The following is a 27778-nucleotide window of genomic DNA, read 5'->3' on the forward strand; positions in this document are numbered from 1 at the left end:
CTCTAGTCTACGCAATTTGTTCATTCATCAAGTGTATTACATCACATCATCCATCTTCACACACCACTGAAGAAAACAGATTATTTTTTTCATCAACATATTTTTTTAAACATTATAAACCATTCATCTGGGGTTAATATATTGGTTATTTAAATACAAAGTTTCATTCCTATTCTGATTACAACTACTATATATTACATACAAAACGTAGAAATAGATATACAGACAAACAATTTGTACATTTTTAAAAGTTTATTCAGAAGAACTAATGAATTATACTAAAGTAGTTTAAGATTGATATATTAGTATCGGGGGCTGGAAGAGTCTGCTCGGCTTTGACGTTTCTTCTTGCATCTCCAGGCAAGTTGTACCGGCTGCCGGCCATATGGAGATCCATACCTGAAATATCCCTTCTTTATATATTTTACATGCTACTATAAAGACTATCAGCTATTTATTAAATAGTGTCCAAGCTGAAAGATGGCAAAAAAGATAAGAGCATCAAACAACAAGAAAACAAAAATATAGAGAATAGCATCATAAATCTTCTTCCTCCAATTTAAAGCTTTACATCTAACTCCAGCCACTGGTTAGTCCATGATACCAGCAAATCCATTGCAATCTCGCCTCAACCTCCCCCTCCCCCCCCACCCCCCCCAAAAAAAAAAAAACCCACCAATAATAAAAACATCACTCAAAGCAAAAGATGAACATAGAAGAGAGCAAAAAACTTTCATAAGGTAATGCTTCCAGCCTATGATATATCAGAAAAGGGAAATGCGGAGCAGAAACAAAGAGACGAGAAATAAGGGAAACAGGGCATTCTGTTATGAGGAAGAAGAGGGGCAGAAGTATAACGTTCTGGATTGTCCACAAGGATAGCTTAAAAAGATAACATAGCATTCCACAAATTTTTGAACAACTAAGATGATAACTTCCTCCAGTTGGTGTCGAGTCTCCACATCAGCTAAGGGATGGGGGAATTGGTCTCTTTATATGGCTTGGCAATCCTCACCTCGTGAACTAGCTTTTGGGGTTGAGTTAGTCCCAACGTCCATTTCTTTATCAGTTGGAGAGAATACAATTATACTAGACTAAGTGTCGTTCTAGTTCTGCAGAATGATAAAGATTATGGCTTTGTTGGTGGTCAGGAATGAAAGTAGAAAGAAACCGGAATGGGTTTTAATCAGTGACATTAGCTTGAGTAAAGGCTTAATGACTTGGAATCACCACCTAACTTTAAAACATATACATGTAAATCTGGCATGATCATCTCCAGAGAGGCCCTTCTAGTTGATCTTCTCATATCTTGTCTGCTTTACAAATCTGACACTACAGGTAGAGCCATGAAAAATCATGCCACATTATTTTGTTTATCACCACGTATCGAGTGTTTTCAACAAAACAAATAGATGGATTGGAGATTCAGTAGCTATAAATTTAAATTACCTTATGGCACCTTGAACAGGTGGACTCCTCGAGAATCTTGCGAAAAGATTGGTGACTTCTTTAAGATCTGCAGCTCGTAATATAAAGGCTTCAACATTTGTTAGGCACCTAACTAGTCTGTTGCTCAGCAATCTGTGTCCTGGAATTCTGATCTTTTTTCCATCTGCAAGGACAAAATGAAAAGCGACGATAGGAAATCATTACAATATGTATTTCAAATTCACAACTCTACCTCTTCCAAGACTGGAAAAATTACTTGGAGATTATCAAAGTGTTAGACAGCCCATCCGATAAACTGGTAGACTAAAGGCAGCAATGTTTTAAGTTTTTACCACTCTTCATATGGTTTTCAATTATATTCAATAAAAATTGCGTAAGCTTAACTTCATTAAACAGGGGTCACCTCTGTGATTACACTGATTGATAGTTCACAGCAAATACTTATCTGAAAATCAAAACCATCAAATGTAGACATATAAACGACATACTTATTGACCCTGACATTCTTATGACACTGAATGTCCATCCTCTCAACACCAAAAATTTCGACAAAATCCAACTTTTGACATTTCCAGTTTATCTAGTCTGATGTAACATGTAAGAGAGCCAAACCTTGGTGAACCATATATGATATAAAGCTTCCAAATGATAAAACAAAAAAGAAAGGTGGGGAAGAGGGGGGGGGGGAGTCAATTTTCTAGTTTGTATATCGGCTTTATATCAAGCACAAGACAAGAAAAGCATCAATCCAGGGACGTTTGCATTATAATTATGTCGTATAAACTTCATAGTCTACACATTTGTCCTAGTATAAGACCAAAATAAGAACAAGAAAAAAGAGTTGTTTCATAAGGACGGACAAAATCCATAAGTCCTGCAAGACACTGATAAGTTGGATTTGTACCAATTTATTCTCGACTTTACTTGCACTTGTTATGTCTTTGAGTGATAATTATTGCCAAATCTTATGACTTTTGTATGGTTTCAGGAAATAATGTGCTGACAAGGTGGAAGAGTCCAAAAGATGGAAAAAACACCACCACCAACCACAACTATGCCTCAGTCCCAAATAAGTTAGAGAAAAGTCACTCAAAAAGACTGGACACAAAATGAGAAGCAAAGCACAAGGCGACTTGCAGTCTGCAGGTGATAAGTGTGGAGCACATAACATAGCCGGCAAGACTGGTCAAGATGAGAATCCAGTGGCCGCAATACCAGAGTCACCAGGCCATTTCTGCGGAACACTCGAAGACATCATGCGGACCGCAGCATCTTGTGCCGTCCGCATTTTCTCCCGAAGGGCATTCTTGGGAACATTTGGTAAGAAGTTGCCCTAAACTATAAATAGGTAGTATTAGGTCATTTTGAATATCTGCTAGAGCAAGCTTGAGGGAGCACTTTCAACCTCTCTACACCATGGAATGAAGAATTAGAGCTACACTTTTGAGAGATTTATTTACTTTTATCTCCTTTTTTTTTAATAACCATGGCGTCCGGGACAACTTGCATGCACCTCAACTAATTCCACGGAATACTTGTCACCTCCCACCAGCAACATATATCAGGTAACTCCGTCCAGCAAGGCTTAGACATATGAGAAGAAATCACCTAATGTTTTTGCCTCTACTGGGATTTGAACCTAAGACCTCATGGTTCTAACTCACTTTATTGACCACTAGGCCACACCCTTCAGTGCAACCTTTATCTCCTTTCTTTATTTCCTCATTTTGTATTGATAAATTTGGTATAAATTTTGTGGGTTGGACAACCTTGATGGGAGCTATGGTGCTCGGACTCTCTGAAAATGTCGTTGCGTGTGTGCCGGATCCTCCAAAAGTAATGAATTTTTGGAGGATCCGATATGGGTACGGCAGCAGTTTGGAGAGTCCGCGCAACATAGGTTGGGAGGCATTGTTGATTTGGGTTTTGATTAGCTTAATTTCCACCTTGTGTATTTATTGACTTCTTGATTATTGATGAGTGGGTCTTTTGATTATTTGATTATTCTGGCTTTATATTGATTCCAAAGGGAGTAGCTAACCCTAAGACATCCTCAAATTGCCTTGATTTGCCTTGGGAAAGGGAATTAGGGTTGAGTTTGGAGTTATCAACAAGAATTTTAGGTTACTTAAGGTATTAATTAAACCTAGTCTATTGATAGAGGTTAGGGATAACTCATTCATGCTTGTAGACAAAATTGGAATGTGCTTGATGCAACTTGGTTAGGGACAATTAACCGAGTTAGACTAGCTAATTTATTTGGAAACAATTAGTAGGTAACCAAGAATCTATTAGATGTTTGGAAATACTAATGGGCAATTGATATCCAAGGCTAATGACATTGACCTAGGTTTGATTAGTAAGGTTTAATTAAGACACTTGGATGGAATTGAGCTAGTTGAGACTCCAAGTCCCAATCCCATGTTCTCCCTTGCTTGTGAGCCATTACTTACTTTCCCTTTTAATCTTAAAACATTTCCACATTTGATATCTCAAACAACAATGATTAATTGCAAATTTGGTGTTTCTCATGGAACAGTACTCTATCCGTTCACTTTATTGTTTGAAATGATGAGTACGCTTGCTAGGCAAGACATGGCAATGCTTCAGCTTATGGAGGACAAGGCCCTTTATAGGAGGTTTTGGAGGACGAGAATTTGGGTAGAAGGTCAGATAGTCGAGCGTTTTCCATGTCCATAACAGTAGTATTAGTGTTAGTCTTGTATTTTCTTAGTCGTAGATTTTTGTTACTAGTTGTTGTTTCTTTGCTTCAATCTTTTTATAACTTGATAGCTCATGTTACTGCTTGTTGCTATTGCTTCGTTTTTCATCTTTCTTTGAGCCAAGGGTCCATCAGAAACAACCTCCCTATCTTCTCTAGGTAGGGTAAGGTCTGCGTACACGCTACCCTCCCCAGTCCTCACTTGTGGGACTCAACTGAGTTTGTTGTTGTTGTTGCTGCTGCTAGTGCAATTAGTTGCCTCAAAAGCTTTGTCAAGTTTTTTCTTCTTACACTGTTCCAATGAACATTGTCTTATCTAATAACCATAAATTTAGAGCCAACATTATATCATGCATATATACCAAAAATTAATGCACCCACAAGACAATCTTTAAATATCTGTAATCACCTCTGTTTATAGAAGAATGCTCAAGGCACCATGTGAGGAGTTCTTCCCCACAGGCATCCCCTTCAGACAAGGAGGCCACATTTCCATCTTCTCCAATGCTTTCCATCTTACCCCGAATTATGAAAACCATCTTGTCAACCAGACCACCACGGTATAAAACTTTGCTTCCTGCTATGTATGTTTTCAGTCTCAATCTCTCACAGATAGCATCTAAGATGGGTTCATCGAGAAGTGCAAATATCTGGACCTGCAAATCAATAACATAATGTGAAAGGCATGACCGAAGTATCCAAAAATATATGTTCAGTATAAAGAGCCATTTACTACCAGTAGCATGAAGTTGTTGAAGGAAGAGATCAAATATTATCTGTTTTAATAAATGGACAAATTAAAATTTGCATGGCTAAAATAATGTGTATTTTAATGTGTCAGAATTCCCACATAAGTTGTGGATGGGAGATTTGGTCTCATTCTATGGTCTTGGACAATCCTCCCCTCAAGAGCTAGCTTAGTTGAGCTAAGCCTTAGATCCATTTCTTTATCGTAATGCGCATAACAAAATCAGTCCTTAACCCTTGCACCTCCACACAATCACCACATTCATACCTTATCCCTATCCCCAGCCACCCATACCCAAACTTGCTCTATAAAGACCCCTACTGATCATTCTCCCAAACTGCCATCTATTTGTTCCTTCTAAATTTGTTGCATCTACCTAATTGGGTAGTGTTCTTTTGTTCCCAATTTCCCTCACAACAAAAATTGATCCTAACTGTTTATTCCAATTCCCACACCATGTGCCACCTAGAGAATCGGCCAATTGGGTTTCTACATAATAGATTCATCCAGTACATTTTCTGAAAGCCTTTCCTTCGATAACATGGCAGGTGCTAAAGAAAATGAATATGAAAACAACAACCTTGCAAAGCTCCTTTAAGTGAGCAAAGAACATACACAATTACCAAACAATACCAAAAGTAAAAACAAGAACAAGTCCAATTAAACTGCCAGAGTCCAGAGACCAAAATCCAAAGGAAGTGATGCTAAGCAAAAAAGAATATTCAGGCAGCACTCCGGTCTCCTCTCTTGTGCTTGTTTTCATCATTAGTCTTAGTCCTTTTGTGCTTGTTTTCACCAGTACTCTTAGTCCTTTTCAAACTTGATTCACCAAATTTCCAGGTTTCCCTCTTCTTTCAGATCTAAGCTATTCTTCAAGGTTTTGTATCTTTGTGACGAGTAAAATCACTGAAATTCCCCAGGTTTTTGGGGTTCTTGTGTTCTCTCCACATTGCATCAACTAGTTCTCTTTCTTTGCTCTTCAAAGATATGATAGCAGAAATTCTTCTTGAGAAACAGAAGGAAAACCGAAAAGCATTGCATTGTCTCCCTAGCATCACACCATCACCTCCCTTAGATCTCACATCAAAAGCATTCTTTGTGCCAGTACAATGTTATCCTTCCAAAGCACATCTCAAGGAATGCATCTTCCTTCCCTCTTCCTTCACCACCTTTACCCATCCTTCCTACTAAGAATAAAATGTGATTGCATGTTATGTGGTTCTTCTATACTAATATACCTGGGTCGTACAGTTCTCGCCAAAATAGCACCATTAATCGCAGACTAGAGTAAATGTGCAGGACAAAGGATCTATTTGAATTTTTTTGAAATAGTGGTGAAAACACCATTATCTCAGACTTGAGATGATATGTGCAAACCAGAGGATTTATTAAGGATGAACATAATTTACAAACAATTATGTATTTATATGTGCAAATAACAATGATCGTAATGATATGAACAACAAGAACAATAAGAATAAAAATGGTGATACAGATAATGATTATTACAATCTTAATCTTAATGACAAATATAAAATCATAATTGTGATACGAATAATTTTTTGATGAAGCATATTAATGACAACAATCAACACAATCATAGTGAAAGGTATGAAGCAGTATTGGTGCTTTCATGTTCAATTTATAGATTTGGTGTAAAAAAAATAACATCAGTGTGTATAGAGGGATGAGATAATTTGATAAACGAGTTGTGGTTAAGCCATATATCCATTTTGTACATGCTTGTCACTATTATTGATGAAGGAATTTTTACTTCTCTGGGAAAAAAAGATCATCACAATCATAACATAATTCAAAGTGACCTAAGATAGTTCAGACTTCAGAGCACATATCATGTCAGACTTGCTGAGAAGGCAAGCTTTGATGGAAGGACAAAGTTTCCCTGATGTTACAAGTTCCAAGCTTCCAATCAACGAATCTCTTCCATGCTGGGGAAGGTTAAACAACTTAAATCTAACCCAAACCAGGAAGCCCCTTTTTCCCTGTCAGTTCAATTTGGTTAAACTAGATTAACAAAAAGTTGAAATGTTTCACAATCTAAACCTTGATTGGCTAGACTCAATGATTCCATCACAATATATGTCTGCAAGTGAGCTCGTCTATGAAAAGCATGAGAAATAAGAGAATAAAGAGAAAAATGATCCAAATGATAGTCCAGTGAAATTCACCTTTTTGATGAATCTAAAAAGATGTCTCCTAATATCTCTTTGAACATCTTCGGGAAGATTCTCTAGTAGCATTTCTTCGTTGACCCCTCTGGTAGCTGCCCAATTATATCTCTCAGCCTCTAGAACTCGCCTACAAGGGAGAGGATCATGCCTTTAGGTTTCCTTGTAGTGCAGTAATGAGAAAGATTTCAATAAAAGCTCATTTCTAGGACGCATGGTAGTTTCTCATTTTGGATACATTGATCATATTGCTGATGCTTTAATTCGCAAGAATAAAAGAAATACAATGACAGCCTCTTCTATATTTCTTGAACAATTAATAGGAAGCTTCAGCGTGGTCCATTTAGGAAAATGCCCTCGCATTACAGCTCTCCTAGAATCAATCTATCTCGGGGTCTTTCACTTAGAAGTAGAGATACAGTCGTTACTCAATTTCCAAAAGTACAATAGTTTTGTCCATATAATTTTTGATATTCTTACTATCATTAGAGAGTTAATAGCTATCCAAGACTCGGAGGTGGAAAGGGTAGTCCAATTTTTACAAAATCATTTGTAAGCTTTTGACTGAAAGATTTGAAGGTGATGCACAAGTTGGTTGATAGACATCAGATGGATTTCACTGAGGGGAGGCAGATCATAGGTGCTTGCCTTATAGCTAATGAGTGTGCAGATACCAGATTAAAAAGTAAATAGCCTGGAATTCCATGCAAGTTGGTATTGAAAATGCATATGACCGTGTGAACTGGGATTTCCAACTGCACTGTCCTTAAGGGCATGGGATTTGGAAGGGAATGGATCAAATGGATATTCTTTTGTATCAGCACGGTAAGATTTTTCCTATGCGCTTCTTCCCTTCACAAAGTGGTATTAGATAAGGAGATCCTTTCTCTTTTTTCCTGTTCCTACTGGTCATGAAGTTCAGCAGAATGAAAAGAATAGCCAGTCATAATGGTTGGATAAAGGGTTTTAAAGTAGCTAGCAGTAAGACCCACAATATGGAAATCTCACATTTGTGTATGCTGATTATACATTAGTATTATATGATGGCATGGAACAAATAAGGCATTTAAGGCCGATAGCAACTGGTTTTAAAGTAAAATATGTAGATTTTGAGAACAAGAAAAGACTTCTCGTATTTCTGTGTGTGTTTACATCCTATGAGCAATGCTAATTAAAGAAATAAAATAAATATATATAATCAAATAAAATCAAATATACTAAATATAATCAAATCTCTTGAAATTATGTTGATCAACAATCTCCTAAATATAATCAAATCTCGTTGAATCATGCTAATCAACAGTCTCCCTCAAGTTGGTGCAAAGATGTCGCACATGCCCAACTTGCAACTCAATATATGGAAAGTTCGCTTGTTGAGACCTTTGGTAAACACATCAGCTAGTTGTTTTTTCGATGGCACATGAAATAAACTCAAGACACCAGTTTTTCTTTGATGAAGTGTCAATCAATTTCCACATGCTTTGTTCGGTCATGGTGGACTGGATTATGAGTTATATTGATGGCAGCCTTATTGTCACAGTACAAGGAAAGTTTTCCTTTTTCAAACATTCTCAATTCCTCTAGTAGCTTTTGTAGCCAAAGCAGTTCGCAAAAATCCTAGGCCATAGCTCTATATTCTATCTCCGCACTTGATCTAGCAACTACACTTTGCTTCTTGCTTCTCCAAGTAACCAAGTTTCCTCATACGAGCATACAATAACCGGATGTAGATCATCTTGTCATCTAGAGATCCAGCCAATTCGCGTCTGTAAAGGATTCTATTTGGAAGAAAGGTAGACCTTTCCCTGGAGTAGACTTCAGATACCGCAAAATGCAAAAGACCGCTTGAATATGAGGATCTCGAGGATCATGCATGAACTGACTCACCAGGCTAAATAAATAGGCTATGTTTGGTCTAGTGTGGGAGAGATAAATGAGTCTTCCAACCAACCTCTGATATCTCTCCTTATTAACTGACTCTCCAACTACGCTTTGTAACTTGTGATGCTTTCAATAGGCGATTCTGCGGGTCTGCAACCTGCCATACGAGTTTCTCTCAAAAGATCCAGAATATACTTCCTTTGAAGATTAAATATTCCTCTTTTTGATCTAGCAACCTCAATTCCCAATAAGTGCTGCAATTTTCCTAGATTTTTGATCTCAAATTCATGTGTCACCAACTTCTTCAATCGGACCATCTCCTATTTGTCATCTCCTTGCATTACTATGCCATCAACATAAACTATGAGAAGAGTGAGTTTACTCGTTTGATGTCATAAGAAGAGGGTGTGATCAGCATTACTTTGTTGGTAATCGAAGGAGATTATTGGTTTGCAGAATCTGTCAAACCAAGCTTTGGGGGATTGCTTCAATCTGCATACATTTCCTTGACATTCTTCACATCAAAGTGTTGCAAGACCCAATCAAGATTAATTGCACAAGACAAAAGAATTCTAATAGTGTTCATCTTAGCAATATAGGCAAATGTCTCTTAATAATCCACTCCATAAGTCTTAGTGAATCCCTTAGCCAGTAATCTTACTTTAAGTTTTTCAATTGAGCCATCAGCTTTGTTCTTCGTAGTGAAGACCTATTTGCAGCCAACCAACTTCTTGTCGGTGGTGAAGTGGCAAGTTCCCAAGTGTCATTTTTTGACAAGGCCTTCATTTCTTCAATCATAACTTGCTTCCATTTGGAATCTGCAAAAGATGTCCTCCAATTTTGAGGAAGACATAGAAGAAATAGACAAGGCAAAGGCTCTATAGGAAGGAGACAAAGAATTATAGAAGACAAAATTAGATAAAGGGTGTTTGGTGGTGCAAGATCTAACTCGTTTTCTGTGAGCAATAAGCACATCTAACTCATTAGGAAATGTAGATAACTCACCAATAAAAGAAGGTTCAGCTTTAGTAGATTGCATGATGGCTTCTTCTGCTTTATTTCTTCTTGAGTAAGTTTTCAAATCAGGCCTATCCAAACGCCATTCAAATCAGGCCTATTCAAACGCCCAATAGTCTCCCCCTGAATTCTCTCTAATTTCACTTTCCCATATGACAATGTCATCAAGAGGTCCAGTAATGGAACAAGATAGAATCACCTCTTCCTCCTTACTGCTCTCCCCATGAAGAGGTGATGAGGTAATACTAAATAGAGCTCAGATTCTCAAAAGGCAACATCCATGCTAACAAAAGATCTCCTAGATGAAGGATGATAACATTTGTAACCTTTCTGTGCGGGAGAATACCCGATGCAAGCACACTTTATAGCTATAGGATCAAGTTTCCCAGAATTCCTAGTATGGACAAAGCAAACACACCCAAACACCTTTGGAGGAACAATATATTCATTCTTACCCTTTAAAACTTCCAGAGGACTTTGAAAATTGAGGGTTTAAAGTGGCGTTCTGTTGATAAGATAGGTAGTCACTAGAATAACATCCCCAGTAAGGTTTTGGTAGATGCATGGTGAACATAAGAGATCCTGCTACTTCTATCAAATGTCTATTTTTTCTTTCAATGACCCCAATTTGTGTACTAGTGTAAGGACAACTAGTCTGATAGACAATCACATTAGACTCCAATAAGCACTAAATCTTTTATCCATGTATTCGCTGCCATTGTTAGTTCTCAAGATTTTTATTTTGGTATCAAATTGAGTACAAATCATCTTATGAAATGACTGAAAACAAGATAAAACTTCACTTTTGGCTTTTAACAAATACACCAAAGTCATCCTAGTGCAGCAATCAATGAAAGTGACAAACCATCGACTACTAGTCAAAGAAACAGTTTAGGTAAGACCCCATACATCAGAATGAATAGTCATAAACAGAATTCTGCTTCTATTATCACTCACGGGATAAGAGTTCCTAGTATGCTTGACATATTTACATGCATCACAGAACAAAAATTCAAATTGAGTCCTTGAAAACAAATCGGGATATAACTTCTTCAAAACAAAGGATGATGGGTGTCTTAACCGTCTATGTCACCGTATTATTTCTTGGTTGATATTTTTATGTCCCTAAAAAGGCTTGACCAGAGTTTTGAATTCCATCTAATATATAAAAGTCATCACGCAATCTACCACTGCCAAACTTTTCCTTGTTTGAAATCCTGAAAAATACAATGATCGAGAAATAACTCGATTTGACAGTTTAGAACTTTGCTGATGGCACTAACAGATAAAAGATTGACAGAGAACTCAGGGACATGGAGCACGAATGATAGTTTAATATTAGGAATACAAATGACAGAACATGTTCTAGAGATAGGTGTTAAAGAACCATTAGCTATTTTAACATTTATCTCCTTTGAAACATGGAGAATAGTTTTGAATGCCTTTAGAAGAGCTTGTCACATGTCTATTTGCACCAGAATCAACAATCCAAGAATTAAGGTGAGCAGCAAAGGTAGTACCTCATTGCACATAATTGGATGTGGCAACATTAGCAAAGTCAAGTTTGGCTAGGAGGCGACGAAAAAGTTGAATTTCATCCGAAGACAAGATTTCTCCAGAAACTGCCTCCTTGAATGTCTCCACATCTTCTGCCCAATCAGAAGGAAATCTAAAGAAATTGCTCAAAAATAATCCTCCTCGACAGAACCTTAAACTCTGGTGAACGAAAAAATCAAAACTGGTAGGGACAGGCTCGGAATGTTCCAGCTATCCCAACAGAAAAGAACGACCAGAAGGAGTTTGTGTTGCGGACGACCACCAAGAGAGAGAAAACTCGGACCTCTTTGAAAAAACGGAACCCTAGTGCTGCGAGGGAGATAACTCACCTCAAAAAGGCTGCAATGGCTCTAATACCATGTAGATTTTGAGAAGAAGAAAAACCTTCTTGTATTTCTATGTGTGTTTACATAGCTGAGCAAGGGAATTAATACAAAGCTCCTACTGCTAATTATAAATCTATACAATCAATCCAGCTATCAAATCAAATCAAACAAAAACAAATCTCCTAAATACAATCAAATCTCCTGAAATCATGCTAATCAACAATCTCCTAAATATAATCAAATTTCATTTAATCATGCTAATCAACACAGTATGGCCTAAAAGTAAATTGGAGAAAAAGTTTTATGTTTTCTGTGAACCCATTGCAGACTGTTTCAATACTTGTTGGTATACTAGACTGCCAAGTTGATTCTCCACCAACTAGCTATTTGGGTCTTCCCTTGGGTATAAATCGCATGAAATATGGAAAGGAATGATAGAAAGATCCAAGATGTGAGAAAAGATTAGCATGATGGAAACGTCAATCTCTTTCTGGGCGATCAACTAATTCTGATCAACAGTGTGTTGCACTCAATGCCAACTTATGTGATGTAACTATTCCCCTTACCGGCCAATGTGGAGAAAAGACTGGATATTGTGAGGAGAAATGTCCTCACAATATGGAACACTACAGAGAACTCAATGGGTGTAATACTTGGGACGCAGATGGAGTTACATAAGATTACAGAGAGCTCCAATAGGTGTAACACTTAGGATGCAGGACAAGAGAAGGGAAACAAGACAAGTGCACATTGAAATAAGTGGAGAAGGAAGAATGAACTTTATGTCCTTAAAACTCACAAGGGCATGAAAACCTTTCTCTGTTAATTCTCAAAATTCAACTCTAATTAAGTTAAACAATAAAAGTGTATTTGGACATCCAACTATAAGACTCACTAGCCAGAGAGGACTATCAAGGATATGATTATAAGTTAGTAAGGACTATTAACTTAGTTAGATATTTAGACAAGAAACAACCATGCAACATCTCATAAAACTAAAATTTACATCAAACAATTGTCGAGTTTCCACATTGGGTGGGGTGTGGGTACTTGGTCTCCTTATATAGTATTGGGCAATCCTCAACTTAAGAGCTAGCTTTTTTGGTTGAGTTAGTCCCAAGATCCATTTTCTTATCATCCCATCAAAGCCAAGCAATTCCAATTCACGGTTTACCAGATGTTAGGCCCCAATCTTATATCACCCACGCTCTAGATGTCCCATCCTGGGCATGCGCATGCACGCGTGCCGGAGGGAGGTGTTACGGGTTGAGTTCCCTCATCCTGTAGATGTGGATATTTGGTCTCTTTATATGGTATTAAGCAATTCTCACCTCATAAGCTAACTTTTGGGGTTGAGTTAGGCCAAAGATCCATTTTCTTATAAAAAAATCAATTAGAAATAGACTTAATTTGAGCTTCCTGCACCGGCAACCCACATGACTAAACATACAGAACATAAAGCCAGATTGAGCTAAATAAATAGAATCTTAATAATTCTTTAACTGTGATATCCTAGACAGTGGAATGCAGAGTCGAAACAGAAAATTTTAAGTATTTCAATTCAAGCTTTGACTGGGGTCCAGAACAAATGAAGTATGAAGATAGCATGGGCGGAGCTAGGGAGTGCAAGGGGGTTCATCTGAAACCCTTAGACGGAAAATTACATTATATATACAAGGTTAAACTTATTTTTTATGTATATATAATAGATATTGAAACCCCTTGGAAGCTTCGTGTGTGTACTTTTTTATATTTTGAATCCCCTTGGTGAAAATCCTGGCTCCACAACGGGAAAATAGGTGTAAGATATGATGATGCATAGCAGATCAGGCATGCCCTCAAATACCCAAGCCAGGGATGCAATCAATCTATACAGGTAAATTAAGGAGAAGAAGAACTTCAGATAATAGAAGTTAGATGTCAAGAAACAAGAGCATCAAAGGCTACCTTCTTAGTTCTTCTGGAAAGCGCCTATGGCTCATCCATTGTCCAACATCACGACGCCTGAGAGACATTTCTAACCTCCTGCAGAGAAAAATAATGCTCATCAACAGTTGCCCAAAAAGTGGTGCACAATCAAGACAAAGGACATACTAACAAATCAAACAATTACATTCAAGTAAGAGAACGTTAACCATATTATACAATAAGACTGGTGAACAATGTATTAAAATTTCCACACAACCAAATAGTTTTGTTATCCAAAAATGTTCCTCCAAGCATTTCCTTCTTCAATTTCCCTCACATAACTAATCTTTTTTTTGAGAAGAGGCAAAGACTTCATGTTTCAGTTAAGAGATATTGTTACAAAATACTTATGTATAACTCTTGTGGCAGATTAATATAGTTACACTCCCTCACAATATATTTCTTCTGCTAACTAGTAGCATTTCCGGAACAGAAAAACTGAATAGAAAACATGTTTATCCACAATCATTAAATACATTTCATTAAAAATAGGCCTCCTTGGCATACACAAAAACTGATCTAGTTTATTTAGAATAGTAAAATGTACCTGCGATTTAGAGACTGCTGAAAGCTCTGCATATTTCCAATCAGGAGTGCAAAAAGTAGGAGTCCCGTTCCGATGATAGCAATTGTGAAAACAACTTCCAACAGAAAATAACTCGGGACTTGATTGCCAGCCAGTGTACTAATTTGCTTTGTAAATACACCATTTAAAAATTATGGGTCGAAAAATATAATTTCCACATTAAGTGACACTAGTAACTTAGTGAATGCAATGTACAAAGCTCCTGGGTTGGCTCATGATCGGATGAAATTGCATTGATATTATTCTGCCAAGAGATGCTCAATCAAAGATGGGTTTTTAATGCTTGCGTAAATTTCTGACTTGATTACTTTAATTATGTAGGAGAGAAGAAAAATTACAACATTGAGCAAAAAAGAAGAGTATAAGCAGAAGAGCACACTGCTGCAGCACTATGAGTTTAGCTGCTGCGGCACAGGAAGAAACTAGGAAGAAAAAGGTTTTATTTTCAGCACTGCAGCACTGAAGAATTGCCACAGCACATCAATGACCCTGTATCAAAATTCAACACCAAAGCAGCATAAAGTCGCCAAGAAAGCCGTTCCACAACTTGCACCAAATTTTTCAAATTTTATCATATAAAGTCCTCAGACTTCTTGGCAACTTTCTTCCCCCTTGAGGAACATGCATTTCAACTTCCATAATATAAGGTCCTCAGACTTCTTGGGAACTTTACAGGGAGGAAGGTCTGAGAACAAAGCTTTCTGTTCTAGTTCTTCATTTCTTTTTCTTTCCCTCTTTTTGAATTTTTCATGATTCTTTGTAACTCTATAATGGTAAGTGTTAACACTATTTAAGTTGGGAATAAATGAATCCTTTTGCTTAAATCTAAGGTTTAACTAATAGATCTTCACTTTTGCTTTCATGAAATGGTATATCTATGCTTGTCAAACTTGTTATATGCAATATCTATGTTAAATGTGGTGAGAACCCAAAGTATGTTGATGGAGTCGTGTTGAAACAAGATCTTCAGTGTGGCATGCAAGTTTTAAGATCTAAACTGAAATGGCGTCTTTGAACCAAGAGTATCTAGAATAGGCAATTCAGCGAAAAGGACATTGCATATATAGGACGGTTACCATTTTAAGAAAGCTAGTGTGATGGTGCTTCTTGCGTTGTGAAGGATCTATGGATATAAATTACCAAGGAGAACTTATAAGCTTAGAAAATTCATAATTACCAATTGTACCTCAAAAGGACAATCTTACTTCAGAGAAATAATTAAATGCAGTTCATGCTTATTAACCATAGATTTGAGCATTAGATGAAACAGATTTCAGAACATTATTTATCATTGATAAACTTCTTAACCCTGACTCAGTTTCATCTCAAGTGTGAGTAAACTATTTCACTTGTCGTAGATCCACCTTTTCACTACCAAATCGATCTCTCAGATAATGCATATAACAACATTGCTTTGATTGTGTGTGTATACATACATACATATCTGTCTCTATATATAAAGATATATATAAGGGAAAAAGGTCAAATTTGTCCCTCTACTTTAGAAAATTATCCACGTTTATCCCTAATTCTACTATTGGTCCAAATTTATATATATGGGAAAAAGGCCAAATTTGTCCCTCTACTTTAGAAAATTATCCACATTTATCCCTAATTTTACTATTGGTCCAAATTCGTCCCTACCGTTAAGAAAGTAGACAAACATATCCCCAACCCCTAACAGTTGTCCATTGTGGCAAGGGACCCAGTCAATAAAAAATGCCACGTAATTATTTTTTTATTTTTTTTCTTTCTCCTTTTCCCTACAATCAGAATCTATCCCCTTTCTCTCCCTTGCCCTCTACCATTATTTACCTTCCCTTTCACCCCACCCATCTCCATGGATGGCAAAACCACATAGAACCATTACTTGTCAAACAAAAATACTACCGTAATCAATTAAAAAATGGGCAAAATCACAGCCCATACATTTACCTTCTCCATTGACACTTGAAAACAACTAGAACCCTTTTTCTTTCACTATTTTCAGATTTCCAAAGCTCCATTCTTCCGTTTTTTATACTAATCTAGACATATCGGTAACACCGAGAAAAGAAAAAAACAAGAATCAAAAGAAAAAAGTGATAGAAAAAATTGGAAAGTTTTAATTTTGTAATCTAAAAATGCAGGTAAGAGACTAAAAAGGAAAATTTGGTGTTAAGATAATGGTGAGTGAATATGGTGTATTAATACTACACAGTTTATTAGCAAGCAAGCAATTTTAATTATTGAGTCCTTTTTTGTTTTAGCAAACAGTGAAGGCCAGCGATTTTAACAAATGAAGACGAAGGAAGGTTGAAAATGGTGGTGGAAGGTTGTCTCAGTGTGGTTTCAAGGCAGAGGACGATGGTTCAACCCTTCAAGGCGCCGCCACAAAGTACTAAATACCCAGTTCTTTCATGGGTTTAGTGGTTTAGGTTGATGTAACGGTGGAGGGCAAGGGATTAAGATGTTAGGTAGAAGAAGAGAAAAGAAAATTTAGAATTAATTATGTGGCATTTTTTATTGAGTGGGTCCCTTGCCACAGTGGACAGCCGTTAGGGTTGGGGATATGTTTGTCTACTTTCTTAATGGTAGGGACGAATTTGGACCGATAGTAGAATTAGGGATAAACGTGGATAATATGTTAAAGTAGAGGGACAAATTTAACCTTTTTCTCTATATAAAACCTAATTCTTGTGGGATCCACATCTTATTTAGATTATATTACTTGTAATGGCTAGTGTGTGCTCAAATCGCATCAACTTATCAAAGCTTGTTTTCTGGTATGAGAAACAGAGGAAAAAGACTAGTTGTTTTTCGGCTTGATGAGTAAACTTTTTCAAAACTTGTATAATGTGGAGCTCCAGAATTTCACTTCTTGAAGGGAGCCTTGGAGCAACAATAAAGTTGTCTCCATGTGACCGATCATGGGTTCGAACTGTGGAATCAGCCATTGCTGCTTGTATTAGGGTAGGATGCCTACATCACACCCCAAGCCCTTGGGTGTAGCCCTTTCCCGACCCTGCGTGAACACGGATGCTTCGTGCACTGGGCTGCTTATGATATGAAATTGTTCTTCAGCCTTGCAGTCTCAAATTCTCTTTGGTGAACTTTTCTTACATCCAACAAAAAAGAGAAAAAAAGTATACCCAAAATGCATGATGAAACTATGATTCCTTACACTGACACGAAGAAGAGACTAGAGAATCATGCACATCAGTATCAAAGTCAAGAAGTCAAATTAAGATATTGAAAACTCCTCAAAGACATCAAATTTATATAAGACGTAAAAAAGATTTTAAAAAAAGAAGAAGATAGGAGCATAATGAAACCACAAACACACACGAAATAGAATTATAAAATACTAATCATATCGGCTCGACTCCTGGTCTTACGTTTGGAAAATAGGGAAAGATAAAGAAAGGAAGGTAATTTCCCATCCCTTGTTTGATTTAAGGAAGTAAGTGGAAAGTGAGCTATAATTCCAGTTTGGGCCCAACAATTTCTGCACGCTTTACAAATGCTTTGGCACAAACTAAGAAACAATCACTCCAATGCGTAAATGGTTGAAAGTTCACATTGTCATCATCTTTGGTAAAATTAAATCCACCATGAATAATGATAAACAGAGGCAGATCCAGGATTATAACTTGATGGGTTTGACCTCTAAGGTTCTTAGCAATGAACTCATCATACTTCTAAAATTATGGGTTTAGATTAATATTTGTTGAAAATTTTGTGGGTTTTCATATAAAATCCATACTCCGCGTCGAAAATGCGAGATTTAGATGAACCTGGTGCCAAAGCATATCCGACCCTGATCATAAACAGCTCTACCGTAGTTTTTAGCAGATACACCCAATTTAGGTTTAATAATACATAGGTAATTTTATATTCCCTTCCTTCCTTGCCCTAGTTTATAAATATAGGGTAAAGGTATGACAATATCTGAACAGCTTATCATGCAATGCGGATCTAATCTAGAAGTCCCTACAAAACAACGAACCTTTTGCCTACCATAGAACTTGACCAAAACGTTGGGGGACACCTACGTTGTATTCCCAAAAAAAAAAAGTTAATAATTTTTTATTAAAGAAGTAGTCTTACTTAAATCTGGTGTCATATAGAAATATCAATAGCTCTGCAGCAAAACATACATAGATCCACTAGAGCATGTATACAAATTACATTTTTTTAACAGCTGGTATAGAAATAAGCAGATTATGTCCCACAATCATAAAGGCTGGGTAAATATACCTGGAAGCCCCAAAAGAATGAGTACACATATCTTGTGACAACATTCTGTTTGGTGGTGAGATCAACAGCTTGTTTATAGATCCCAAAGTCAAAACTACCTTCAGTAAAACAAGCAACTGCATCAGTATTGTTCTTCCACTGGTCCCATGTAATATCTGACCGAAACTTTGTGTAATCGGTGCCATGACCACAGTCTATGAACTCCATACACCTTTCTATGTTTGAGCTACGACAAGCACCTTGAAGGCATAGATTAACCCTCTAGAGATGGAGGAAAAAAGTTTAATCAGAGTATGTTTTGAAAACAAGGACAAGGAAACTTGTTGAAAGCACTTAATGATTTTCAATATATTTGTTTTATGCATGCCCTAAAACCCCTCTACCCGCAGAAGTCTACTAAGAAGTAGAAGTAATGGCTTCATAAACAATGATATAATTAAACTGAAGTAAGGAACAGAAAAACTAAGTACTGTGAAGAACAAGTTTTCACCTGTAAACCAAAAAGATACCACAATGAGCCCACTATATTGCTTGATACAACAATTATGAGAAGATTTATGACAAAAGTTGCCCATATTGACTCAAATATAAAACCACTTGGAGACTGGCCAGCAACCAAATAATAAATCCTGTACAACCTAGAATTGTACTGGAGTAGTATAGCTGCCCACAGTAGATTCTTCGTGTAATTTACCCCAGATGATCCAATAGACTTGGGTAAAACCAACAAAATGATGATCTGCACATAGCGGATATGTTAATTATACCTCAAAACCAACAAGTGGCAGAGAAGGCAACAAGGGAATTAACTTTACTAACAGCTGAACTCCTATGTTCAGGTTGGGTACAATAAAGTCAACATAAGGTTGTCCTACTACAATCAGCTAAAAAGTTGGTGTCATTGCGTTCATGGTGTACATAGAAGCACTTAGATATGCGAGAGAATTAACTTTTCATTACTAATTCTATCAGTATTGGCTCCTAGCATGTCTAATTATGGAGTACACAGAAATGTAGGTTAGAGAAACATAAGACAGGGAAGACACATTTACCTGAGGAAGTGGTAGTACGACAAAAAAGTCAACAACAAAGTATCCAGAAAGATAATTTATAGCAATCATTTTAGGGTGGTCAACCAGGTCACCTGCTCCCACCACCCTAGATTCAGGAACAACATAAGCTAAGCGGAACTGCAAAAAAATTGACATCATGTACCCGCACATTATAGAAATAATAAATAAGATGAACGAAAGTGAGTGTCAAACACTTGTCTCTATGCAGAAAAGTGGAAGTAACTAAAGTAAGGTCAACCAGCTTTTGATCTATTAACTATTTAGTTGTCACATTGAATTGACTAAGCATTAAATGGGATGCAGTAGAACTGCCAATATATATTTCTGGAATAGCTTTAATCTGCAGAAGAATAAAAATGTCATTATGGAGAAACAATATAGTACAATAACAATAACAACAAAAACAACAACGACCCAATAAAATCCTACAAGTGGGGTCTGGAGAGGGTACTGTGTATGCAGACCTTACCCCTACCCTGATGGGGCAGAGAGGTTATTTCCGATAGACTCTCGCTCAAGAAAACGAAAAAGACGAGAAAAGACAATATATCAGTACCGTCAACAGAAACCATAGAAATAATAACAACAACATAAGAATGAGAAAACACATGACATGCAATAACAATAACCAGTAAACAAGGCCCGGTGCTATGAAGAACAAAAGGATAGTGTGAACACAACATTAACCACTAGCCGTCTAAGATCAACCCTATCAAACTAGCCTCACCCCCGGTTCGAAGTAGAAAAAAGCTCGACTACCTCCTAACCTACAACCCTAATACTCGACCTCCATACCTTCCTATAATAGATAAATATTATAAAACCAACAACGAAATAACCAAAAAGCCAGTTATGCAGCCAGATCAGGAAAAGAAGAGTGCCAGATGACAACTCACATGGTGCACAAAGAATATTGCACAGGTAAATTGGTGTTGCTAATCAGAAAGAAAAAAGGATTCTGTAGAGAGAAATGGGAAATGTTACCTGAAGAAGAATGTGCATTAAGTAAATGATATCAGTGATGCTCCTCAAAATCACAATAATTTTTGTCATTTGCCAATTTAGCACTATGCATTTGTTCCCCTAGAATCATAACAAGAAGATGAATCTTTTAGAGAAAATTAATTCAATTGTAAACCTTGTTTATCATCTATAGAAGATTCTGGCACTATGAAAAAATTTCCAATGAGCAAGATAGAATAAAAATTCCCATGATACCTAATAAAAACAGACATTTTAGATTCAAGATTCATCGAAAGAAAGGAATATCTTGTCTGAACAATTATTTAAAGGAGTGATAGGTCTGAAGATCACAACATGCCTACAAAAGCATCTGACTTCTGCTTTAACAGTTTAAACTCTTAGCCTGAAATGCATAAAACCTCCGAGAATAACTTCAGTTCTAGAGATAATGGTCATTAATCTCAGGCATAAGAAAGTGGCTCTATGTTCTTGAGCTCAAAGTGGCTTAGAATGAAATAGATTTTCCATAGCATGATCTTGTCTAAGTATTGGAATGACAAACCTGTGTTACATAGCTAGTCAATACTGTTCATTTATTTCAGAGCAAACCTTTTGTAGTCTTTTATAATTGATAGGTCGTCTGCATGATAGTTAAAAGGGCAGTTCGGTGCATAAAGTATCTCGCATTCACGCAGGGTTCGGGAAAGGGGCGCACCCCAAAAGGTGTGACAGAGACAGCCTACCTGATGCAAGCATTAGTGGCTGCTTCCACCGCTCGAACCCGTGACTTATAGGTCACACGGAGACAACTTTACTATTGCTCTAATGAAAGTTATGTTCTTTATTATGCATGGTAATTGGAGTTATGATTCCTTCACAGTTTCTAGAATAGGAAGCTCATATAAAGCAACAATACAGAAAGGAAACTCTAATTTCAGTATGCACAAGGTGATGAGTGATCATTTTACATATTTGTATATGCCTGTCATGCTCACAAAAATTTCAGAAGGACAAACTTTCATTATATTAAATAATTCTGGTTCTGCAAAAGCTATCATTTCCTCACCAATCTATTCACTTCCTGCTTGAGAGAAACGAATTTGCACATCTTAGATAGTAGTATAACTTAATGGGTGAGAGACAGAATGACTTGATTCTTTCATATCCAGGTAAAAGCATGGCATATTATGTGCACTTTGGAAATATACTGCATGTACCTAGATCTAAGTAGCACAAGCTAAGTGACAGATTTTACACAAAAATATGTATGCCTTATCCTACATAACCAAATATAGAAGGAAAAGTAATTTTACTTTCATAGAACTACAAAAGAATACCTGTTGGACATTAAGCAAAAAGAAGAACAGGGGATCTATAAATAATGCAAATAGGCATGAGATGACAAAAAATTTGTTCCACTTCTGGACAATCTTCGCATGAGGATTCATGACACCAGGAATATATGGATACAAGAAAGAACAAGTTCTCTTCGCCCATCCTTTTGTATCTCCATACAGCATATTATGGAACTGTAGATAAGAACAATAAGAGCAAAACACGAGAATTTAGACAGCTTAACATCCAGTGCATCCTTTGAAATTCATAGGAAATGAGATAATACATCTAACAGCAACATCGGGATACCTCTAACAAAGCAAATCCAGAAAATTCAAAAAAAAAAAAAAAAGAATAAGAAGAAATAGGTGATGTAAATTCTCTACTTTTTGGTATACTTCTTGTACACGAGAGTTTTTTCTCCCTTTTGATTAATACAATTTACCTTATCAAAAAAAAAAAAAAAAAAGAAGAAGAAGAAATAGGCCATAACACCATTGAAGCCTTCAGCGTGCACAGGCCCATGGAGTATTTAAGCTTAAAGTTTGCATCAATTGCCATGAGAACAGGACAACTCTATTCATCTCTTTCATTTCCTTTTCAGGAAATGACATGGAACACCATCTGCCAGAGCCTTAACTAACTTTGAGGAGGCAACCATTTTTACTCAAGACTTGCCATAACTATGGGGCGATGGAAAAAGTCTAGTTCATCCTCCCGAATGAAACAATGAAAGCATAATTGGAAGCAGCTTTAGACCACTTTTTTGGACAACAGATCTTATGCTACAGTATACTATTCATCTTTATCTACATAGACTACACACTCCCTTCTCATCCTTATAACATCTTGAGAATAATTGCAGGAAGTTGCTAGAACATCTTCCATTTCTATTTTCACCATTCGCACTACGCCAGAAAGACTATAATTAGCACAAACAAAGACATAATGGGTGGATGGGTGGAAGGGTGGAGTATTTTAATATTGGACTGTAAATCAGCGCTACCATATAATCATCCTTGTCAACTGTTAACAAAGCGACAAATATACTTACAATTGAACTTGCACTACAGTTTTTTTTATAACGTAAAGGTTGTCATTAAGTAAAGTACCAAGATGGTACACAAAAATACATGGCCAGAAGGATAAAAAATAGCCTATTATGTAATCCTCCCTAGAATATCTAGAAATCCAAGTATTGTTTCACATTTTCCAGTATACTACTCTTACACCAAAAACTTGCAAAATGTTTAAGCTGATGAATACAGACTAAAAATCTTATTTGAGATATGGACAAGGTCATTCGAATAAGGGATATTGGAACTGGGAACCACAAAGCTCTTTTAATTGCAAGAACCATAACCGAGAATAACACCAAAGTTTGAGCATTATGGATTCAAAAGTATATCATCAACTTGAATGCAAAAATAGGGAAACTTGATTGGACATGCACAGTTGTTTACAAAACAATAAAAACCCAACAAAAAGCGAAACTTCCTATGTGGCCAAAGGTGAAATTTTGACTATGCGAGATGATAAACCTTTGAAAATAGTGTGCAAGGTAGATAAAGCTAGAATGGGGGCTCTAAAAAAACACATCGCAGCAACATAGCTAGGAAGGCATACATTTAACTTGAGCAAAGTGCAATACCTGGTGATCAAACATATCTGCAGACTTCGAACTTTTTTTTTGTGCTTTCAAATGGTTATCAGTTGGGCATGTTGTGCAGTAAGGATCACTGCACATGCCCAGTTGACCGGACTTCAATAGATGTTCATTTTTTCCAGTGTAGTCATTATTAGTCCAACCATTTTGTTCTCCACTGCCAATTGAAGGATATTTTTCTGTTGTTGGCAGAGTTGGTTTGTGCACTACTGCAGTGGGAGTGGGCCGAGAGCTATTCTCAGGCTTGTGACTAATATATAATGGCCCGCTCATATGAACCAATGAAGTTCGTCCCTCACTTCTCAAAGGACCGGTATAGCCTACAAAACTACTATCATTTCCAAAGGAATCCATAGAGCTCATTGGCATTGATAAGGATGCACTCCTTGTCCTGTACGTAAAACGTTGATCTTGAAAGCCATCAATTTCATTAGACTGCGGATATGATGATGATAACATCGGCATCTCATCTATTTCAGAAGTTCCCATCCCTCAGATACTCAACCTACAAGAGGAAATTAGCAGCATTTTAATGAAGAAAAGCTTTTGTCATGAAGCTTGAAAGCTTAAAGAACAGAAGGTGCAAAATGACTTCACAAGTCTTTGTCAACAGAAACTACAAAATCCAACAAAGAAATAAAAGTTTGATGAGCACTCGAAACAAATTTCTGAAGTAAGCTGGATTAGTTAATGCAACTTAATAAAGCAAATTAGCAAATTTCCAGGACCTCAGGAGGAAAGCAGAAAACCACCATCCAAAGTGAACCAAAGTTTTCAGACAATAGCATATTGAGACAACTGTAAAAGCTGTATACGCAACAGAGATGAATAAGTAGTTGTGAGTGTGCATTCATCTCCTGAGACATATAGATCTGTATACTTCTGTTCAAATACTTCCAGTACTGGGAATTCATTATAATGCATTAAAATAGTAGTTTTCTTTAGAGGAAAAGGCTTGTATCAACAGAAAACCATAAGTTAGATTCATTATGAAATAAGTTATTATTCTTCTTAGTACTGTCACTCTAACTTCGCTTTCACTTCCAATACTATAAAAATGGATATCTAGCAGCTAAGCAGTGGCAGAACCAGAAATTTTGTACAAGGGGATTCAAAAAACGAAAAACGATATTACAGTTGGGATTTAAACCTATGGCCTAAAGCAACTTTTGAACCCCCTTCACTACAATACTTGAATTTTCCTTCATGTGAAGAGGATTCAACAGCTCACATATAACCAAAAAAAAGTTATTTTAACCCTATTTGCACACTGTAATTTTCAGACAACCCCCTTCACTCTACTTAGTTCCACCACTGCAGCTAATTAATTTAAATCTCCCTTCAGGTAGAAATTATATTCACATAGCTATTAGAGCATTTAATTTCAGGGTATGATATTATGAAACTTAAGAGACATAATTTGAGAGTATAATTATTTTGTCAAATTCATTATCTTCCAATCATATCCTCGTGTAATTTTTCTTGTAACATTAAAACATAGATATGTCAAGTTGTTTAGTTGTCTTTTGTTTTGCTCTCATAGAAATTTTAAGAAAAACTTTTTTGATCAATAACATGCTTCACTGAGGCTAATTTTACCTGTCGACATGCATTCCCAATAAAAATTAAAGAAAAAAGATTGACAAACATCAGAAAACATTTCACCTTCAACTGTAAGAAAAGGAATAGAGAAATATAATACCAAGAACCTCAAAGAAACGTGTCGAACAAGTAAAACCAAGTAAAGAAAAGCTATCTCTACTAAAGCAAGAAAGTAAACCTGATAGTTCCAGCTGAATTATGGGTTCAATGGGAAAAATCTGCTTCTTGTACTGGGAATTTCAGCAGAGAGACAGAGGAGAGAGTAGAGGAGTTGGTAGTAAATTACGAAAGAAAAGGAGCCGTAGAGAGGGAAAAGAAAAGGGACAACTTCAGAAGAGAGCGTTGAATTCATTTAATGTTTCCTTTCCTACTTTGGTCGTCCTCGACGACTCCGTGGTTTCACCGAAAATATAGATTTGTTGGAATTCTTTTTAGTTATTTGTCAAAATTGTACTAATTTTTTATACGGAAAAGTGCCTAAAATGTCCAACTATTACATTTGGTCTAATAATGACCTCATTCACTTATTTGGCCGAGGTGTTTCTGGATCACACATGCCCTTTAAATTAACATCCTACTTCAACTTTTAAATCAAAATTATTTTTAATGACGTGGTATGATATTATTAGTTGATTTAAAACCTACCCCAAATATATCCAACTCATCCACCCGTTTGAACCCGACCTGACCCAACGTATACATAACCCACTAAACCCTATAATCCATCAGCCAAATACGACTGAAGATCCCCCCATACAACTGAAACACCTCGGAAATTTAGGGTTCATGTTCTTCTTCTTCCCTTTGCCAATTCTGAAAATCAGAGTTCTTACATATTCTTCATCTAGGAAGATTGGCTTCAAAGAAGATGTAGATGGTGTAAACGTGCCTACTAATCTGCCTTATTCACCAAAGAAGCTCACTTGGATAGGTGTCACACCTCCTTTTTACTATACTCCGGAAGGGTGTATAAGGGAGTTTATCCAATTAAAGGACAATCGAAACAGGATTTATTATTAAAGAATCAGAGTCGCCACCTGGGATATTTATGGTGTCCCAAGTTACCGGTTTGAATCCCGAGTCAAGAAAAAGATTGACTCTGTTTTACAGTCCGCGAACCAGAAATCCGGGTAAGGAATTCTGTTAACTCGGAAGAAGGTGTTAGGCATTCCCGAGTTCCGTGGTTCTAGCACGGTCGCTCAACTGTTATATTCGGCTTAATTATCTGATTTTAAAACATTTTTGAACCTATGTAGAATTTTAACTTTTAATCGCTTTTATTTAATTAATTAAAGGAAGATTGCAACGTTATTTAAAATATGTTTTGAACCACGTCACATAAATGCACCCGCAGTCCGCAACACATTTTATCCAACGTTGAGATTTGGATTTGGGTCACATAAATGCGCACCCGAGTTTAGGAAAGTAGCATTATTAAAATAACGCGTCTAAAGCAACTACGTGTTTTTAGCTTTGCGAGGGCCATGAAAATGTGCTAAATGGTACGTCTCGAATTCTAAGGACTTTAAAAGATATGATTAAGTGAGGGCCACGCATTTGAGATTTTGATTGGTGCGGCGCGCCTCGATTCTATTTTAAAAGTGAAGGTATTTAAACTAAAGCTCGGAGGGCCACAAACTACTTGTTTTATCTAATATGGCGCACCTCAATTATTTAGAGTAAATTGATTATTTGAGCAATTAAAGAGTCAGAATTGTACTACTGCATGGGTTAATTCAAGAAAGACTAAAGCTGAAAGTTTTAACATAAAAGTTTGGGCTAGGCGTGAGGCCCAACAGCTTTCCATGGTTGCGCCAACTAGTAATTCATAAAGCTAATTGCACTGGCCGACTAATGAGGCCGGCAAATTTAATTCAAGTGGACTCATGGTCCAAGGCCCACATAATCGTCCAAATCCGGGCCCAATAACATTGACCAAAACACAACAACAAATGCACATGAAACCAGTATTATGGTCTGCCTCAAATAGTCATTTTTTAGAAAGAAAAAAAAACTGAACATTGTGCAAAACACTAGATTTCAACGCATGAGATGAAATATAAAGCCCAGTCACAAACTTGACAACAGCAAATGAGTGAAACATTGAATTGACTAACTAATTTTGGTAACTTGCCAAACCACAAACTCATTATTTGAGTCCTAGTTTCAAGACCATAAATGCATCCCTCGAATTCCAAAACAAATGATGAAAGACTAAGATATAAAAACTCAGGTTCTAAAACAAAACAAAAAAACTAAGCTAAGCCTGAAAACAAACTTAAACTGGATCTTAAAGAAAAACCAAGAAACATGTCCAAATTCCTGATGTAAGCGAGCAGTCATGCATACGAATCAAGTACACACACTATAGTATTGTCCCTCAGCCCGACTTGCATAGGAGATCCATATTACAACAGACTTGATAACTTATCTAGTACACATTTAAAAGTCCAGAAC

General features: G+C 36.7%; 1 protein-coding gene across 2 annotated transcripts; it reads right to left on the minus strand.

The window, feature by feature from the left end:
- Positions 1-220: 220 nt before the first annotated feature.
- LOC107816504 (putative cyclic nucleotide-gated ion channel 20, chloroplastic) lies at positions 221-25733 on the minus strand. Of its 2 annotated transcripts, none has more exons than XM_016642226.2 (13): positions 25500-25733; positions 23705-24224; positions 22056-22247; positions 20740-20838; positions 19735-19872; positions 19173-19421; positions 18683-18943; positions 14405-14550; positions 13837-13914; positions 7109-7238; positions 4581-4827; positions 1450-1612; positions 221-399 (listed from the first exon to the last, which is right to left on the minus strand). In XM_016642226.2, the coding sequence occupies exons 2-13, from the start codon at positions 24206-24208 to the stop codon at positions 303-305; spliced, it is 2304 nt and encodes a 767-aa protein (XP_016497712.1). In that variant the 5' UTR covers positions 24209-24224; positions 25500-25733; the 3' UTR covers positions 221-302. The 2 variants fall into 2 exon arrangements, with proteins under 2 accessions (XP_016497712.1, XP_016497713.1); XM_016642227.2 differs by lacking the exon at positions 221-399 and adding an exon at positions 1162-1332.
- Positions 25734-27778: the final 2045 nt, after the last annotated feature.

The sequence above is a fragment of the Nicotiana tabacum genome, chromosome 6, assembly GCF_000715075.1.
Source record: "Nicotiana tabacum cultivar K326 chromosome 6, ASM71507v2, whole genome shotgun sequence".
NCBI lineage: Eukaryota > Viridiplantae > Streptophyta > Magnoliopsida > Solanales > Solanaceae > Nicotiana > Nicotiana tabacum.

Coding starts and splice junctions, on each gene's coding strand:
- LOC107816504 (XM_016642226.2), bottom strand. CDS start 24,208: ATGGGAACTTCTGAAATAGATGAGATGCCGATGTTATCATCATCATAT. Junction 19,873..20,739: donor TAATGCACATTCTTCTTCAG/GTAACATTTCCC, acceptor ATTTTTTTGCAG/TTCCGCTTAGCTTATGTTGT. Junction 4,828..7,108: donor TTTTTAGATTCATCAAAAAG/GTGAATTTCACT, acceptor ATTGATTTGCAG/GTCCAGATATTTGCACTTCT.